Source organism: Melanostigma gelatinosum (genome assembly GCF_949748355.1).
Source record: "Melanostigma gelatinosum genome assembly, chromosome: 21".
NCBI lineage: Eukaryota > Metazoa > Chordata > Actinopteri > Perciformes > Zoarcidae > Melanostigma > Melanostigma gelatinosum.
Genome location: NC_136654.1, coordinates 6,415,193 through 6,434,982, shown reverse-complemented (window position 1 = coordinate 6,434,982; position 19,790 = coordinate 6,415,193). Strand labels below are relative to the sequence as shown.

The following is a 19,790-nucleotide window of genomic DNA, read 5'->3' as shown; positions in this document are numbered from 1 at the left end:
ATCAGGCTACACCCAGCCCCAGACAATAACACCACTCTGCATCACGGACACTCACTATTCAAATGTCAGTCTCAAAAAACAGCCAATGTGTTTGTTTAGTATCTGCACAGGGCTCTCGAGTGGACAACCATAAAGCTTCTCCTGGGTTAACTTTGAAGCAGATTTTCCACAAAGGCTGTAAAAGCTGATAGTTTTTCTAGAGAATGTCATCTGTTTTTGCCTCACTTGCTGTTCCTCTTTTTCTGTGCGTGGGACCCAGGCTCGTGCCAGAGGGTTGTGTTTGTTGGCAGAGAGGGGGGAATGACGTCGACAGGCGTGGTAATAACAATGAGAACACTATTAAGTCCAGACTACAACAGACTCTGGTCAAAAGAAATGTGGAGAAAACACTGCAGGGTGTGGCCATAAAATATGAAATCGATGTATTTAAGCTTCAATACCTGAAGTGGTTTCTTAGAAACTTTGTCTTGAAGCGAAGCAAATGAGACCACATACTATGATAGAGGAGTTTCCTGTGAGTCGGGGAGTGCGCACAGAGAATCCGAGCAGTACAGTACATAGGAAATGACTCATAGGAGTTGAACTGTTAGCGTGGGTGTGTGCGCTATTAAAACAAGGCTCAGACTCCTCCGGGTGACTCACTCTGGTGCTCGCTTTTCCATGCTGAAAACCAGCGCGGATTGTTAATCAGATGAACTTTCGGGAATTGAGTAGCCGACAGCGAGCAGCTTTTCACCCGCAGACACCATGGCTTCAAACGCTCTCTGTGCGCTGTGCGGACTTATAATAGCGGCTGTGACCAATTTCTATGGTGTTAGCGCACAGAAAAGTAAGTAAAATAACTTTTTATTCAAACAATTCCAACACTTTTTCTTTTACTTCAGTGACTACACAAGTTTCCCTCTTTCTTTTTTGTTTACATTTGACTCATGGGCAGTTGTTGGGGATTCTTGTTTTCTGTGAACATGGCCTGGAGTCTGCTGGTCTGCTGTTCTTTACAATGGAGTCAGATAGTGGGTCTGCTTACAAAGCCGCTTCCTTTACCAGCTGCATTTCTCACCGGTTCCGCATTCCGATCGCCTTATTTCACCCCGTCCATTCCGTGTCCCTTGTGAGACGGACATGCCACATGGATAGGGCGCACTGCATGTGTCCTTGGAGCTCAAAGATAAATTTGTGTTGTCTTACAGAAACTAAAAAGCTTTTGACTTTGTGTCCACAGCAGTTTTGGGGTTATCCTAGACTGCGATTTCACTGATATCCTAAAATCTTGAATTATTAAACTGTGTTATGACCATTTCCTGAGACACTAGTTACCAAATGCATTTAACTCCCTTAATCAAAACATGCTTGCATGGTCTAGATACTCTGTGTGAAGCCATCTCCACATCTGGACATTAGCTGTTGGTCCACCCACCCCCTTCCAGTTCATGACAAAACACAGCACCCCCACACCCAAAAACACCCTTTGTAAGACAACCATGTGCTGAAATATGCCAAGGTCTTCTAGGGAACACAAAAATTGACTCCAAACCAGATATTAAGTGCTGAATCATAAGAAAGATCTGTGGTAATTAGAAATGAATCCCTGCTGCTAAAATATAATGCTGTGTGATGGAGTTGTTGCCATTCAGGAATGTGTTAAAATTCATGAGTGCTACTGAGCCCACTGAACCCCCCCCCTGCAGAGTAATCATCCTAAAGTTAAGATCAATCTCACAAACATGGTTGAAATTGAACCAGCAGTTTCAGGTTGTTGTCTGACCTAATCAACAAGCGCTCCGCTCCTCAGGTGTGGTTTTTGACAGAGGTCAACCAACAGTCACGGCCCAGTTCCTCTCGGTGACCTTCTGAATCCTCGTGCGTGAGTCCAGCTGCACATGCTCGATGATGTAGGGCTGAAGTCATCTGGAGAAATGCTTACAAGAACTGTGACACATTTTTGCTGTGACCACAGCGATAAAATGAGTCAGTCAGCTCTGCAGGCTGTGGAGGATGTAGAGTCTCTCGGGACGTGAGCGTATGGCTGTAACATAACCACAGAGTTAGAGGCCAACATGCCTCAAACATGATTTTTTTTCAGTCTTTTGGCTGCAGCTGGTTTAATAATGACCTGTACATGACAGGTATTTTCTGTCAGGTGGGGTGAAGTTGCCATTTTAGTTCTTCAAGAGTCGTCTGCGGCCTTTGACACTATTTGGCGCTATTTTAATGGATCGGCTAGAAAGGTTGGGAAAATCCGGTGTTGCACTCAACTGGGTTTCTTCTTATCCAACTGGAATTTTTTGTATCTGTCGATGTGCTCCTTTAACTTGTGGGGTGCCTCATGGGTCGATTCTTGGACCTGTTTTATTTTCTCCGTATGTGCTCCATAGGGCACTTGATCCAGCGATGTGTTTGTGTGCTTTATCATCGCTACGCTGATGATGCACAACTCTACTTATCCATTAGGCCCGGTGACCTCAAATTGAACTACTCGGCACAAGTATCTGGCTGAGATTAGTAATCGGATGCCTCAAAATGTTCTTCAATTAAATCACAGTAAAACTGAAGAACTGTTTTTTTGCCCCAGGTCTCTACAAACATTCTCAAACAGCTAGGGTCAACCGTTACAACATATTTTGCTTTGAGGGTTACAAGACATCAAGACAGTTATTCAGTCCTGCTATTTTCCCCTGAGCAATATTGCAAAAATACACCCAAACCTCCTAACAGTTGGAAATGGTCATCCATTCTTTTGTGTCCTCCCACTTAGACGACTGTAATGCTCTTTAGTCCTGTCTTAAGCATGAGGACATTTTCACGACTTTCTAATATTTGACAGGCCAAATTATTAATTGAGATTACAAACCCCAAACGATGAATAGATAATGAAAAGTATCGTTGGTTGCAGACTTTATTGCAAATCCACCAGTCTTAGAAAAGAACGACATAAATGTACTCAAGTACTGTGCTTAAGTACAATTTTGTACTAACTTTACTTGTTTGCGATATACTCCAACTACACTATATATCAGAGGCTATTATTCTACATTTTACCCCACTTCATTTTTCTGAAAGCTGCAGTTACTAATTACTTTTCTGTTTATGGTACTCTACTACTCTCATATAAAGTTTTGAAGATTTAATCTACCTCTGAATGTTACTGCTGCACACAATGAGACACAACAAATGGAAGTCCAGGGAGGCTTTCTGCACATCGGGTTCCATTAGCGTAGATAACAGTGGAACATATATTTTACACCTCACTTGGATGTCACTGGTCAGACCATTACTATATATTTGTGTATTGCACTTACAAAATCAGTTGGTTTGTCAGCTGCCTGGCTTGTAGTGTTTCAGTGTTGCGAGAGGAGCCAGTTTGAACATGACAGTTACCACAAATGATGAGCCATGTTCGGCTCGGGGTGGTTCCTAATGGACACTGAGAAGGAAGAAAGATTGGTATCATTTTATCTATCAAATATCTGTAGACTATTTCCTTGTGACTCTATCTGGGACTTTGTCGTATCTGGTATTGTTTCATTCATCCTATAGGCTGACTTGTGTTGTAAAATAGTTTCACATCTTCAGGCTAATTCCTCCGTTATCGTCTGGGAAATGCACAGCTTTAATTGTTCAGCTGCCACAAAAAGAGATGAATCTTTTCATTGTGTTCACAGAGGTAGCCGCAAAGCAAAAAGCTAAACCACCATCAACGTCTTTCTCACAGAAGTGTTTGTTGCTTCTCTGGAAGTCGCACACGTACACAGACGCAAAACAATTCAACGGAAGCACTCTGTAAACACATCCTGCTCTTCACGCACTGCCTGTTCATGCACCAAAAGTTACTGAGTAATTCTCTTTCTTGCAATTAAGTTGCATCAGCACTCTGACCCATAGGAATTTCCCACTTTCATTTTATGAGAAGAAGAAAGCCACAACGTTCTTTCACAAGTCAAACCTTTTACTGTATTAGCTGAATCCGCCTCTAACCTGCAAGTAACCTGTCTATGATTACTTCAGTTTATTTTATTCCAGAATCTAATTTTTTTTAAACATTTGCATGACTCTCAAGTGGTGACTCTTAATATTACCTCCACATTATAATATGTCAAAGTCTAAGCAGTGTTCTGTATTTAATAAATTATGAAAAATGTTTTGCCCTGAAAACTACCGGTAACTAACCAATGAGCTCTGACGTTTTTCTGTGTGCAGGTCAGTGTGGAATTCTAGAGTTTTGGAACTCAGATTTAGACATTTGTGTGCCGTGTGCATCATGCAAGCAGTACCCAAAGACCCCGTCATGCAACACATGTAAGACATTGAATCAGTTTCTGTCAATGACTTCCTGCCATGATGGATTCATACAGCGATACCATTTCTTTCACTGGTTGCAGTTTAAACTCTTTCCTTACAACCAATAGGTAAATCTGTGGATGAGACACCCGACGTGTGGAAACTGGCAGCCATCACCAGCTTCTCAGTGCTGGCTGTCGTGCTGGTTGGTGCTGCGCTCATCATCGGGGTCATGGTGCATCGACGCAAGTCACACAAACGGCCTCTGCGTGGTGAGATATTTTCAACTTTAAATCATAGATTCAGCTTTCGTGACATCGACAAGTGCACCAGATAAAAAAATAAAAGTAGACATTTTCTCTCACAATCTGTCATGCATTCATGAATTTAATTTAAGGGCTTTAGTTTCACGGTCCTGGTGTTGTGCCTGCTGGTTCACCGTCACACTTACTTACTGTGACACTTAAGTACAACGGAGCCATTGTTAATGTCTGTAGGATGCTTCTTCCTTATGTCAAAATGTCTGTTGTGAAAAAGGCCAAATACAGGTGATCTGTTTATGGAATAATTCTACTGCGATGCCGGGAATAAATGCTAATTTTTGTCTTGATTTATTACAGAACCCATTGAAGAAACGGCGGGGCCACTTTACCAGGCTTAAACATTTCAGTAGGTAGAACTTTGTTGGAAATGTGACTCTCCCTTTATTTACCCATAATTTGACAGTGACTGTAATCTTTGTCATGTCCTTTACAGCCTCAACTTAATCTGGAAACAGATGTGACAGAACCAAGGAGCGACTGGTTCAGACCTGGACGGAGCAACCTCTATGCAGAGCTATATACTCTGACTGCAGGTCAGGGTATCTTCACCAGAATAGGATGATTTTTATTTATTGTGACTGTTGGGTGAAGAGATGTGCTCAGTTCTCTCACTCAGTGTAGACCCGGCAGTGACTACAGGAGCAACTCTTTCACCTGTAGCAATAGTAACATTATATTAGTGGTATCATTCTCAGATATTGTGTGCCTTTACATTCCACTTAAATAATATCTACGTCTGGAAGACCTTCGTGGTTTAACCTTTTTTTTGATTCAGAAAAAATAACTCTTCAGATAACTCTTCAGAGACATAGATGCTTTCCAAATCCTGTGTATTTTATAGCAGGACTCCAATGAATGTAAGACAGCTACTGCTGCCTGCTGGGCTGCACTGTGATCTCCTGCCATTAAGTGGGGTTGGGCGGGGTCTGTCTGCCAGTAATTTACCACAACAGCCTGTTAAAGAAAAATCACATGTGAGTAAGATGTACTGTTGGCACATTAAGGCCATTTGAATGTAGCTACTTTTACAGTAGGTGAAATGTATTCTAGCCTTCTTCCCTGTCAGTACCTGCCAGTACCTGCTCTTTTAGTTGCCTGATATAGTGAAAAAAACGTTTGATTAACTGTACTCATTCACTGTTACTAGATTTTAGCTGGATTTTTCCTCGACCACAACCCCAGAACTCCCTTGTTACTGTCGCAGTGTTGTATGACGGGACAGAACACTAGACACACAATCCCAAACTGCTCACATGTGGGAATGTTACAAGTACCAGTCATGTACTGTAGTGAAAAAAATGACAACTACAGTGTTTTGGTGGAGCTACACAATCCCTATGCTTACTAACTTTGACCTGTTGAATCGTCTTAGATCTCAAGAAATATGTGGAGGTATGAGATGTCTGTTTATAAGTTTGTGGCCATTGAAACCAGTGAGAACTACGGTGGCCAAGGTTGTTGTTTTCCATTTCTTGTTTTAGTTCAGGATGCTTTCTAGCTTGATCATCAGTTACTGATGTTTTCTATGTGGCTGACAATGTTTCAGGTCATATTTTGGATCTGTCTACTTGTGGGTAATTACTTAACACACATACACTTCCTTTTTTCTTTTTTAATTTTTAATATTATTTATTTTTAAATATCTTGTGTTGTTTTGCATCAATTGCAAGTGACAAGCACAATTTTAAAGGGACTCCAGTGAAGATTTGTGTTAAACTTCCACCAGGCCAGCTAACGATGATACTGAGCAATAACTAACAATTTCCGCATATTTCTCTTGCATTCTATTTCTAATTGTACATACTGTACATGCACTGGCTTCTTGTACGTAATGCAATCGTATCAACTGCTTTGTGTACCAAATGTATTTTCACAATAAAACTGACAACTTCCAATAAATGCAAGTCTTGTTGATATGCAAACTGCAAAAACGGTTCCATTTTCTGCTTGGTAACATTTATCTGAATAATATGACATAAGTCATGGGTTACAGTATTAAATGCCATGAAAACAGCAGAACAAGCTCTATAAAAAATTCTAAAACAGTAGATAGTACGTCAAACAATCTTGTGTAAAAATAAATAAATAACATAATGGTATGTCATAAAAAACTAATAACAACTCATGTCAAGTCACAAAATGCCTTAGAAAAGTCATAGTATAGCATGTCGAAAAAGTCAGAAATAAATGAATAGTATAGCATGTCGAAAGTCATAGTATAGCATGTCGAAAGTCAGAAAAAATGTCATAGTATAGCATGTCGAAAAAAGGCAAAATGATTCATAGTTTAGAATGTCAGAAAAAATGTCATAGTATAGCATGTCGAAAACAATAAGAAAGTCATAGTATAGCGTGTCGATAAAATGCAAAAAACAGTCATAGCGTAGAATGTCGAAAAAAGGCAAAAACAGTCATAGTATAGCATGTCGAAAAAATGCAAAAACAGTCATAGTATAGCATGTCGAAAAAAGGCAAAAACAGTCATAGTATAGCATGTCGAAAAAATGCAAAAAACAGTCATAGTATAGCATGTCGAAAAAAGGCAAAAACAGTCATAGTATAGCATGTCGAAAAAAGGCAAAAACAGTCATAGTATAGCATGTCGAAAAAATGCAAAAAACAGTCATAGTATAGCATGTCGAAAAAAGGCAAAAACAGTCATAGTATAGAATGTCGAAAAAACTGCAAAAAACAGTCATAGTATAGCATGTCGAAAAAAGGCAAAAACAGTCATAGTATAGCATGTCGAAAAAAGGCAAAAACAGTCATAGTATAGCATGTCGAAAAAATGCAAAAAACAGTCATAGTATAGCATGTCGAAAAAAGGCAAAAACAGTCATAGTATAGCATGTCGAAAAAATGCAAAAAAAAAACATAGTATAGCATGTCGAAAAAATGCAAAAAACAGTCATAGTATAGCATGTCGAAAAAAGGCAAAAACAGTCATAGTATAGAATGTCGAAAAAACTGCAAAAAACAGTCATAGTATAGCATGTCGAAAAAAGGCAAAAACAGTCATAGTATAGCATGCCGAAAAAAGGCAAAAACAGTCATAGTATAGAATGTCGAAAAAATGCAAAAAACAGTCATAGTATAGCATGTCGAAAAAAGGCAAAAACAGTCATAGTATAGCATGTCGAAAAAATGCAAAAAACAGTCATAGTATAGCATGTCGAAAAAAGGCAAAAACAGTCATAGTATAGCATGTCGAAAAAAGGCAAAAACAGTCATAGTATAGCATGTCGAAAAAATGCAAAAAACAGTCATAGTATAGCATGTCGAAAAAAGGCAAAAACAGTCATAGTATAGCATGTCGAAAAAATGCAAAAAACAGTCATAGTATAGCATGTCGAAAAAAGGCAAAAACAGTCATAGTATAGCATGTCGAAAAAATGCAAAAAACAGTCATAGTATAGCATGTCGAAAAAAGGCAAAAACAGTCATAGTATAGCATGTCGAAAAAATGCAAAAAACAGTCATAGTATAGCATGTCGAAAAAATGCAAAAAACAGTCATAGTATAGCATGTCGAAAAAATGCAAAAAACAGTCATAGTATAGCATGTCGAAAAAAGGCAAAAACAGTCATAGTATAGCATGTCGAAAAAAGGCAAAAACAGTCATAGTATAGCATGTCGAAAAAATGCAAAAAACAGTCATAGTATAGCATGTCGAAAAAAGGCAAAAACAGTCATAGTATAGCATGTCGAAAAAAAGGCAAAAACAGTCATAGTATAGCATGTCGAAAAAATGCAAAAAACAGTCATAGTATAGCATGTCGAAAAAATGCAAAAAACAGTCATAGTATAGCATGTCGAAAAAAGGCAAAAACAGTCATAGTATAGCATGTCGAAAAAAAGGCAAAAACAGTCATAGTATAGCATGTCGAAAAAATGCAAAAAACAGTCATAGTATAGCATGTCGAAAAAAGGCAAAAACAGTCATAGTATAGCATGACGAAAAAAGGCAAAAACAGTCATAGTATAGCATGTCGAAAAAATGCAAAAAACAGTCATAGTATAGCATGTCGAAAAAAGGCAAAAACAGTCATAGTATAGAATGTCGAAAAAACTGCAAAAAACAGTCATAGTATAGCATGTCGAAAAAAGGCAAAAACAGTCATAGTATAGCATGTCGAAAAAAGGCAAAAACAGTCATAGTATAGCATGTCGAAAAAATGCAAAAAAAAAACATAGTATAGCATGTCGAAAAAATGCAAAAAACAGTCATAGTATAGCATGTCGAAAAAAGGCAAAAACAGTCATAGTATAGCATGTCGAAAAAATGCAAAAAACAGTCATAGTATAGCATGTCGAAAAAAGGCAAAAACAGTCATAGTATAGCATGTCGAAAAAAGGCAAAAACAGTCATAGTATAGCATGTCGAAAAAAGGCAAAAACAGTCATAGTATAGCATGTCGAAAAAATGCAAAAAACAGTCATAGTATAGCATGTCGAAAAAAGGCAAAAACAGTCATAGTATAGAATGTCGAAAAAACTGCAAAAAACAGTCATAGTATAGCATGTCGAAAAAAGGCAAAAACAGTCATAGTATAGCATGCCGAAAAAAGGCAAAAACAGTCATAGTATAGAATGTCGAAAAAATGCAAAAAACAGTCATAGTATAGCATGTCGAAAAAAGGCAAAAACAGTCATAGTATAGCATGTCGAAAAAATGCAAAAAACAGTCATAGTATAGCATGTCGAAAAAAGGCAAAAACAGTCATAGTATAGCATGTCGAAAAAAGGCAAAAACAGTCATAGTATAGCATGTCGAAAAAATGCAAAAAACAGTCATAGTATAGCATGTCGAAAAAAGGCAAAAACAGTCATAGTATAGCATGTCGAAAAAATGCAAAAAACAGTCATAGTATAGCATGTCGAAAAAAGGCAAAAACAGTCATAGTATAGCATGTCGAAAAAATGCAAAAAACAGTCATAGTATAGCATGTCGAAAAAAGGCAAAAACAGTCATAGTATAGCATGTCGAAAAAAGGCAAAAACAGTCATAGTATAGCATGTCGAAAAAATGCAAAAAACAGTCATAGTATAGCATGTCGAAAAAAGGCAAAAACAGTCATAGTATAGCATGTCGAAAAAAGGCAAAAACAGTCATAGTATAGCATGTCGATAAAAGGCAAAAACAGTCATAGTATAGCATGTCGAAAAAATGCAAAAACAGTCATAGTATAGCATGTCGAAAAAATGCAAAAAACAGTCATAGTATAGCATGTCGAAAAAATGCAAAAAACAGTCATAGTATAGCATGTCGAAAAAAGGCAAAAACAGTCATAGTATAGCATGTCGAAAAAATGCAAAAACAGTCATAGTATAGCATGTCGAAAAAAGGCAAAAACAGTCATAGTATAGCATGTCGAAAAAATGCAAAAAACAGTCATAGTATAGCATGTCGAAAAAATGCAAAAAACAGTCATAGTATAGCATGTCGAAAAAAGGCAAAAACAGTCATAGTATAGAATGTCGAAAAAAGGCAAAAACAGTCATAGTATAGCATGTCGAAAACAATCAGAAAGTCAAAGTATAGCATGTCGAAAAAAGGCAAAACAGTCTAGCATGTCAAAAACAATCAGAAAGTCATAGTATAGCATGTCGAAAAAAGGCAAAAACAGTCATAGTATAGCATGTCGATAAAAGGCAAAAAACAGTCATAGTATAGCATGTTGAAAAAAGGCAAAAACAGTCATAGTATAGCATGTCGAAAAAAGGCAAAAACAGTCATAGTATAGCATGTCGAAAAAATGCAAAAACAGTCATAGTATAGCATGTCGAAAAAAGGCAAAAACAGTCATAGTATAGCATGTCGAAAAAATGCAAAAAACAGTCATAGTATAGCATGTCGAAAAAAGGCAAAAACAGTCATAGTATAGAATGTCGAAAAAAGGCAAAAACAGTCATAGTATAGCATGTCGAAAACAATCAGAAAGTCAAAGTATAGCATGTCGAAAAAAGGCAAAAACAGTCATAGTATAGAATGTCGAAAAAAGGCAAAAACAGTCATAGTATAGCATGTCGAAAACAATCAGAAAGTCATAGTATCGCATGTCGAAAAAAGGCAAAAAAAGTCACAGTATAGCGTGTCAAAAAAAGTCCGAAAAAAGTCTTGGTATATGGAACGACGCATCGTTCCCTGTGCTGCGGACAGTATTTGAGATGTGGTGTGATGAAAGTACCAAGGAAGACACACACAATGTTGTTGGATATATTTATTGTTAGACTGTGGATGCTGTGAGTCGATATATGTGTTGGTTTATTTCGATAAATTATGTGTTGATAATGTACTCTATTTATAGGGATTGTAAATAGTTGTGAATTACTATTGATATCTTTGGGTTGGTGAAATCATGTAAATATTTCTGTACATATATTGTTGATATATACTTACCTGTAGATGGTATGTCAGGGCTAATTAGTCTGAGCTCCTTATATACACCTTGTCACTCTGTTTGTGTCGACAGACTGGTGGGAACTGGTTGGTGATGGTGGTAGAATGTAAAAAGAAAGGAAGCTTCTTCTGAAACCTCTTCTAGACTCCTGATCTGCTCATTTACCTCAGTGGCCGTTCGGGTACGTTCACAGTATAGCATGTCGAATAAATACAAAAAAGAAAGTCAGGGTATACCAAAAACAACCCGGTATGGCATGTCTAAAAAAGTCCCAAAAAAGGCATTGAATAGTATGTCGGAAGAAATCATAAAAAGGTCATAGTATAGCATGTCAAAAAAGGGTATAAAAAGTCACCTTTTTTTATGAGTCCATGTTTATACCAACATAAATATCCCTAATTTCTCTCGCTCTGCATGTGTTTTATGTGCCTCTGTGTTGAATGTCTAAATAGTACAATAACAATGACAATATCCTTGAATGTAGACAAAAAGTAAAGATGTAGCATGTAGAAAAAGGAATAGAATTTATTTTTGTAAAGTCTGTCGAGAAAAATAAATATTTTAAAGTATGTTGAGAAAGAAAATCATTTTATAGTTTGTCCAAAACATATCATAGCATGTCAAAAAAAAGCCATTCAAAAATCATAGTAAAGTATGTCGTATAGAAATGTCATAGAATAGTATAGCATGTCATGAAAACATAAAAAGTCATAGTAGTTTGTCATAAAAAACGATCATAGAATAGCATCTAATATACTTATTTAAGATTTTTGACAATAAACAAACACATTGTATTTCTTCAAGTCTTTTAATTAATTTGAACTCGTATATTTTCAATAATTTGCTTATTTTCTAAACTATGTTCTAACAAAGAAGTAAAAATCTACGTTTCAGAGTGACAAAATAGTTATATAAATATGAATTAAATAGTGAGCAGACATTTGTGAGCATTGAAATCAACCATAAATCAGAACATGTGGTATATGCTTGTTTTTAATACACAACAGCCGTTTTCTCCTGCTGAAGAAAATCTGAATGTACATCGATCCAACTGATAACTACCTTAAAGTATTTACAGAGAGAACTCTGTAAAGATTTACACATGCCACAAATACCAGGCTGTGATTGTGACCAATGACAGAGTGGTGAACGTTTTTAGTGCCACAGGGAGATTGGATGGAGAACATTGTAAAAAAATAAAGTTTACAGTTTTAACGCAAACGTGCGTGTGCCGTTTTACATGTAGGCTACCACGGCGTGAGGAAATATGTTACAGTAAGATCTAAATCATTACAATTAATACAGGTACGATTTTAAACAATGTCAGAAAACGGCAGATGGCGATGGTTTTTCAAGGCTAGTGTAGGTATACTGAATCTGATGCCACTGTAGATACAATGGTGAGACAAAACAAATGATGTACTTGGTTCATGCACTGAAACATATACTTTCAGCATATTGCTTAAATATTACTACCCGCAAACTAAGGTGAGGTGAAGTATCGACACCCCGACAGACGACAGGTCGGCTGCATTATTATAGACTCCCTGTCGTCCTTAGGCTACAAGTGTCTCATCTATATATGTGCAAATATAACTCTGAAAACAACAAACTGCAGCGAAACGACCATTTTACGGAGAAAACAGCTTCTGGAAACTACAATGTAAAACCTTAAAATTGATGCTTCATCCATTCTGTCTTACAATTGAGAACTATCTCTATAGTTACAGTGTATTCTCTACAAGTGAGCTGCATGAGGCATTACGGAGTTAATAGGTAGGCCGGACTTTCCATGAGGTATTTCATACTTCTGACCAGTGCCAAACATACTCGTACATGAAATGTAATGTATAAGGCATGAAGAAAATCTAATTTGAGATGGTTATTAAAAAAAAAAAAAAAAAAGAAAATCAAGGGTGCTCCCTTTTGCTAGATTTGTGAAAAGAAACCCTAAGGAACAGGCATGTTAGGCAACATTACCCACAGAATCAATAATTGCACATGTTTACAGAACATAAAGTGGTTCACGGACTTGACAGCGAAGATGAAACTGCTTCGTCCTTGCACACCCACAGAGCCTGGTTTGCTTGTTTGTAGCAATACTTGTGCTTGGCAGAAATTGGTCATTCTGCCCACATATTTGCCTGTTTGAAACTACATCCGTCACTCTATTTGATTTATATAAAGCATTTGTGGGGGCAGAAACTTCCCGGAGAGAAAAAAGGGAACCATTTTCACATCACTGTTGCAATACGTCTGTTATCGACTGCTTTGAGACGTTTCAACCGTCCGCGGCTGATTCACAAATCAGAAGATAGATCATCGCGTAACGGACAATATTAAATCAACATTGTGGTTTGCAGTTTATAACAAGAACAGTGAGAGGAGGTTTGTTCACATTTAACTGCTACAATTGACTTACATTTCAGGCACTGGCACTTCAACATAACTGAGGCTTCTCAAAAGGTTCAAGATGAACCTTAAATCAACAGCATGCACTGCAGGTGGAGCTGCAGCAAACTGTCAACACGTGTTACATGAGCTAAATTATAGGTGTTGAAATGGCACAAGATATAATGCTGATTATCTACAATGTGTTACACATCAGGTATGTTCCTTTTGAAGGGTTACCCTGAGTGCTGCCAATGCTTGGCTCATTCATTCCTGCCCGTTTTAACTAAGAACTACCGGTAATAAGCAAATACAAACTGACAGATGATGTTCCTTAAAGGCTACATGAGTTTCAGTAGACTGCTTTTTACAACATTCATAAAAAGTTTTTCGAATAAAATATGCACATAAAACAGGAACAAATTGATAAAAAAAAACTTATTTTTTTTAACATTATTAACAGTACGACTACTTTACTGGATAATAGGATTTTAGAAAATAACTTTGCCACGGACCTTTTGACACACCCAGAGGTATTTGACTTAAGAACAGGCTTGCCCGATGTGCAATCCAAAAGGAAAGTCCTTTGACACTGATGGCAAAGCTAACAAAAGGATTCAGAGATAAATATAGTTTGTATATTTTGCTTCCTAAGGAACTTACAGAGGCACTGAACACAATTATACATAGTAAGAGAGGAGAGATCACCGTTAGAACGGCACTGTCTTACAAAAACATGTTATCAGTGTTAATGTTCTGAGTGGACTTGGGCTGCACTTCCCTGTTCACTTTGGTTGGGAGGTTAGTCATCGAGGAATGAGCGCCGACTGATATCTTCATCAGCCGCCCCTACTCTGGGATCCTGTGTATTCATGGAAAACATTCAGGCCTTTATTAAAAGCTGACTGATGAACCCTCTGGAGACCTTTGAATGATGTCACCATCTGTTGTGGGGTTAAGACTGGAAGTCAGCAAAGAAAAGTGCATGTCCTCAAAAGGAGCTTCCGTCAGAAACAAGGAGCCTTTAAAAAAAAAAAAAAAAAATACTGTTTTACAATTATTGATAGAGGGATGAATACCAGATAAATAAAAGGACCGCTTGTCGTCTTCTCTTGTACGCTCTGGAATCCCACTTCAGAGAAAAGACCCCATGTCCAAGTCCATAAACTCGTTCGCATCAATGCTAAAAGAGGAGTCGTAGGTCTGGGTGTTCTGGTGCATCTTCTGATGGTGCCGCAGGTTGGACTTGCTGGAAAAACTCTTGTCGCACAGCAGGCAGGCGAAGGGCTTCTCTTTGGTGTGGATTCGTCGGTGACATATGAGCTGTGTGGACACGCGGAACGCCTTCCCGCACTCCAGACACTGGTAGCGCTTGGGCTCCGTATGAATTCGCCGGTGGTTCTTGAGAGCCATCAGGTTGGTGAACTCTTTCTGGCAGACGGAGCAGGAGAAGGAGCCCGTCTTGTGGCTGTTCTTGTGGTTGAGGAGGGAGCCGGCGTGGCGATACGTGCGGCCGCAATGCTCGCAGACGTGGCTCTTCTCCTCTGTGCCGGCAGGCTCGTTACTCTCCTGTGGATTGGTGATGCTTCCTGGAATGTGGGACAAAGGCGGTGGAACCTGCTTGTGCATCCCGTCGATCCCCAAGGTCTGATTTATTCCTGAGTCCCAGCAAACGTTGCTATCTGCAGGTTCATCCACGCTTTGTTGATAGGGCTCCTGGGCCCTGTGGTGCATGTCCTGGTGCTGCTGGTAGCTAGCTGTGTTGGGAAAGCTCTGCTGGCAAGGGCTGCAGACCACAGACTGGTCCTTTGAGTGCACCTCCATGTGGCTCTGCAGGTGTGCGACCAGACAGAATGTCTTGCCGCACTCGGGGCAGCAGTGGCGCCTCATCATGGAGTGTATCTGTAGAGTGAGAGGATCAGGAAATGTCTGGAGACACAAGGTACAGTGGTGGAGGTTTTCGGAGTGGGTCTTTTTATGGTTGAGGAGAGAGCCAGCATGGCGGTAGGAGCGCCCACACAGGTCACACCTGCAGCAGGGATATGTTCATGTTCAATGGCTGGTATTACACTTCAACTCAAATTTGACTTTTTATCATCCTGCAAGGTTACTATTTACTTTTATTAAACATCATTTTACTTTCAAAATAACAGCCTGACCAACACTGGATCTTTAAGGATGATTACAACATCTGGTGAGTCAGTGTTAATGATTATCTGGCGATAGAAATGGACAGCTTTGGTTAACAAAAAGAAAAAACGACCCTGATGATGACGACTAATAGACAAAACAAGACGTACATACTCAGTTCACATTAACTCACATGAAGCACTTGTCTCCCCTCTCTGACTGCTGGACTCCAGCCCTCGGGGAGTTCTCCTGGCCTCTGCGGCAGCGGTGCCTCTTCAGGCCGGACCTGCCGTGGAAGCTCTTTCCACAGGCGGGGCAGCTGAATTGACTCGCAACCCGATTGTGGACCCTCTGGTGGTTGTGCAGGATGCTGGCGAGGCGGAAGGCCTTTCCGCACGTGAGACACACGTACTTTTTCTTCTGCGTATGGATGCGTGTGTGATTGCGTAAAGCCATGGGGTTAGTGAAAGGCTTAGAGCAGAAGGAGCAACTGAAGTGTCCTGTCTTGTGGGTGTTTTTGTGGTTCAGGAGTGAGCCTGCGTGGCGGTAGCTGCGATTACATATGTTGCACTTGAACGGTCGCTCCTCTTTATTTGTGGACACATTAGTTTGTGCGTCACTGCTGCCTGAACGTCCATCACAGGTGTGGGCTGTCAGTTGGTCGACGGAGAGAAAGGCCTGCTTACATTCCTTACATTTAACGGTTCTAGATTTTAGGCCCCTCCTGCCTCTGGGCACATCCTTTCTGAGGTCTGCACAAACGTGGGCCAGTAGCTGCTTCTTTCCCCTAAAGCCTTTTCCACAGTTTTGGCAAGAGTGCTTTTTATATGCAAAGTGGGTGCGCAAGTGGTTCTTCATTGCTAGTTGATTGGAGTAAGTGTTGTTACAAACAGAACAGTAATATTCACCTGTTTTATGAGAGTTTCTGTGGTTGACCAGGCTTCCTGCGTGGCGATACGTACGTCCACACTGGTCACAGGCGAAAGGCCTCGGGTCACTCGTGTCCTCTGATTTGACTGCGGTCTCACACTTTGTTGGTCGTCTCTTACCCCCCCAGAGTTGCTTGCAGCGTTGCGAGGAGGGTAAAGCCTGATTGGCGTTTGAAGTTACGGACTGCGTTCCTCCATCTGAACTGGTCCCATTCATCTGCATGAGAGCCTGGATCTGGTTGTTGAGCTCCTGGATTTTGGCTTGGTTCTCTTTGTGCCTTCTCAGGTGGTTCAATAGCTGCTTCTGAATTTTGAAGGCTTTCCCACACTCTTGGCAAGCATGCCTGGGGGGGGGGGGACACAAGGCATATGGTTAATTTTGTGGTTGCAAAAACAGGCAGCCATGATGAACATGAAACACATCTGCAACACAAAAAAGACTACAGCAAACTCAAAGGTTTTTGGTTCAACACTTGCAATAAACATTGACAGTTTGCAACATGAATGACAATTTGACATGTGTGGATGATGTGTATCCTTACTGGAACTAACCTTTTAATGTCAAAGTGGGACCTCTGATGGTTTTTAAGGGCCAACAGGTTGTAGAAGCGCTTCTGGCAGATGAGGCATCTGAATACACCTGTTTTGTGAGACTTTTTGTGGTTAAGGAGAGAGCCGGCGTGTCTGTAGGAACGCCCACACTGATCACACTTGTACTGACGATCTTCGGAATCCAAAGTTTCTTTGTTGTGACTCATGTCTTCATGCTGGGCAACATCATTTACTTTAATTTCCTCTTTACTACGTGTCGACTCATCCGTCCTCTCAGCTGTGCAACCGTGGTTTTCAAGATGATGGTAGCTGGTGCAGAAGATGCCACAGCTGCCACAGATGATACTCTGTGCTTCCTCTTTTCCTCCAGATACATCACTGTTGTTCATATTTACGTTATCTATCGGGTCCTTTTTGTGTAGAAACTGATGCATGATCAAGTCCTGCCTATTGGCAAAACTTTCCCCACATGTGCTACAGATCATCATCTCTCCGGGCTCATCTTCTTTCATTTCTTCGTGGGAGGACATGGAGGAAGGCCCCGAGCTTGCAGGAGTACCATGGGACTGTGTGTGCCCTCGGAGATGGCTCCTGAGAGCCCTCATGCTGGAGTAGTTGTTTCCACATATCGAGCATTGATAAAGATCTCCATCATCGTCGTCATCATCATCCTCCGCCTCCTCGTCAGCATTACCACCTTCTCCGTCTCCATTCAGCTGATCGATGCTCATATTGTCATGGAAGTTTTGTTCAAAGTAACTTTGGTCGTGGCTACCATTCAGACCGTGGAACTCGACATTACTCCCTGGATCTCCAATGAGACAGTGACCATTACTGTCCTGGAAATTTATATTACTGTCATAGTCACTGCTAGTAGTGTTGTGTTGCTGCTGTAGCAGCGGGCAACTGTGAGACTTAATCCCTGCAATATCTGCAAATGTCTCCCCACAGTCTGCACACATGTGCCTCTGCATTGGGTGTTCGTCGTGAGGTAGATGCATGATATCCTGGGAAAAGTCCTGTTTAAACTGCTCATGGTATGAAGCTCTATTGCTGTGGTCAACTCCATTCTCCTGATTCATACCAAGCGCAGGAGGAGTGCCATCTTCGTCCTCGTCTTGAGAGGAGAAGCAGCCCTGTTGGTTATCGAGAGTCAGAGGCTCGGAGGAGAGCCAGTCACCCTCAGCGTTGAGACCAAAAGATGCCGACTGAGCTTTGTGGAGACGAAGATGACTTTTTAGGGCAGCTAGATGAGGATAGCTCTTTCTGCAGATGGAACATTGGTAAATCCCGACCTGATGTGACCTTTTGTGGTTGATGAGGCTCCCAGAGTGCCGGTAGCTTTTACCGCAGATTTGACACCTGAAAGGCCGCTCATCAGAATCTACAGTTGAAGTCTCTTCCGTTTCAGTTGCATTGTCAGTGTTTTGTATGGGCATCAGGGCAGGACTGAGAATGCTTGTATCCATGATTGAGGGTTCTCCCTGAGTGTTATTGAAAGGGGATGTTTGATTTTTAGGGCAGTCAGAGTACACGTGGCCGTTACTTCTAATCCGCTCCTGTGGCTGATCAAAGCCTCCATGATTATCTATCGATGATACTGAGGGAACATTATTTATAGGAGATGCATACAAATTGGACTCAGGCGAAGCAATACTGTTGTCATGTGATATATTGTGGTTCTCTGACAATGTATCATGAAGACCAAATGACAGAGATGAAGAGTTATGCATTTGGATGTGTTCCTGGAACTCTTCATCATTGGGGAATAGTACCTGACACAAATGGCAAAAATTGACTGGAGCATCCTGGCTCTGAGGTGAAAACTGGCCCTGTGGTGTGTCTGTGTAGGACCCACCCATCGAGTCAGGGTCTGTCCCGCTTCTTGTCTTGTGAGTTCTCTGGTGGCTATAGAGGGCAGCCATGTTATTGAACAGCTTGAAACACACCGTGCACTCAAACATTCCCACTTGGTGAGTCTTTTTATGATTGGTCAGGCTTCGATGGTGTATGTATGACTTGTCACACAGATCACACCTGAAAGGTCGATTTGCTGCATCATCAGAGGTCTCAGATTGTGGATTATAAACAACCTCCATCTTGTCGTCAACTGGGCTATTTTCTGGAGAAATCTGGACACCGGGTGACTGCTCAATGAGATCATTTTCAATTTCATCATTATCTTCATGTGTGGGATATTCCATGTCTACCTTCCTATATGACCGCTCCTTTACTCGCCTGGCAAGGTGAACCCTCTCATGTGTGGCCAGCTGTGTTGCCAGACGAAAAGATTTCCCACATTCTGCACAAGAGTACTTTTTCTGTGAAGTGTGGCTCCGGAGATGACTCTTCAGGGCCAACGCATTGGAGTTTTCTTTACCGCAGATGTTACATTGAAAAGAACCCACCTCGTGAGTCTTTTTGTGGTTAGCTAGGCTACCAGCATGCCTATAACCACGTCCACATTCGTCACATTTAAATTTGCGTTCTTCCTCTTCTTGAAGGTGAGCATCCATGTGCTCGAGCAGACTGGGCATATTGGGACATACTGTGCCACATTGTTTGCAAGGAAAACCTGTTGCCCTGCCAGGCTCTTGCACTGCCATTACAAGACAGCAACTGAATTGAGTGCACCAGACACAGAGTGTATGAAAATGCAGAGGGGAAATGCATTAGATGCCCTTATTGTCCGAGTGGATTAATAATAAGGTCCAAGCAGTGCCTGGTGACGTAACACGGCAGAAGATGTTGAGAACCAGTTCCTCACAATTAGTAGTGACTTAAAT

At 40.4% G+C, this 19,790-nt stretch overlaps 2 protein-coding genes across 2 annotated transcripts; one reads left to right on the top strand and one right to left on the bottom strand.

Moving 5' to 3' along the window:
* Window positions 1-500: 500 nt before the first annotated feature.
* On the top strand, window positions 501-6,489 carry LOC306795202 (tumor necrosis factor receptor superfamily member 12A). Its single transcript, XM_079293633.1, has 5 exons — window positions 501-829; window positions 4,198-4,296; window positions 4,407-4,550; window positions 4,899-4,947; window positions 5,035-6,489. The coding sequence occupies exons 1-4, from the start codon at window positions 748-750 to the stop codon at window positions 4,937-4,939; spliced, it is 366 nt and encodes a 121-aa protein (XP_079149759.1). The 5' UTR covers window positions 501-747; the 3' UTR covers window positions 4,940-4,947; window positions 5,035-6,489.
* A 5,402-nt stretch (window positions 6,490-11,891) lies between these two features.
* znf646 (zinc finger protein 646) lies at window positions 11,892-19,610 on the bottom strand (the record flags this gene model as incomplete). The annotated part of the gene is made up of 3 exons (XM_079293579.1): window positions 11,892-15,422; window positions 15,717-16,796; window positions 17,005-19,610. 3 exons carry the CDS (start codon window positions 19,608-19,610, stop codon window positions 14,528-14,530), a joined length of 4,581 nt encoding a protein of 1,526 aa, XP_079149705.1. The 3' UTR covers window positions 11,892-14,527.
* Window positions 19,611-19,790: the final 180 nt, after the last annotated feature.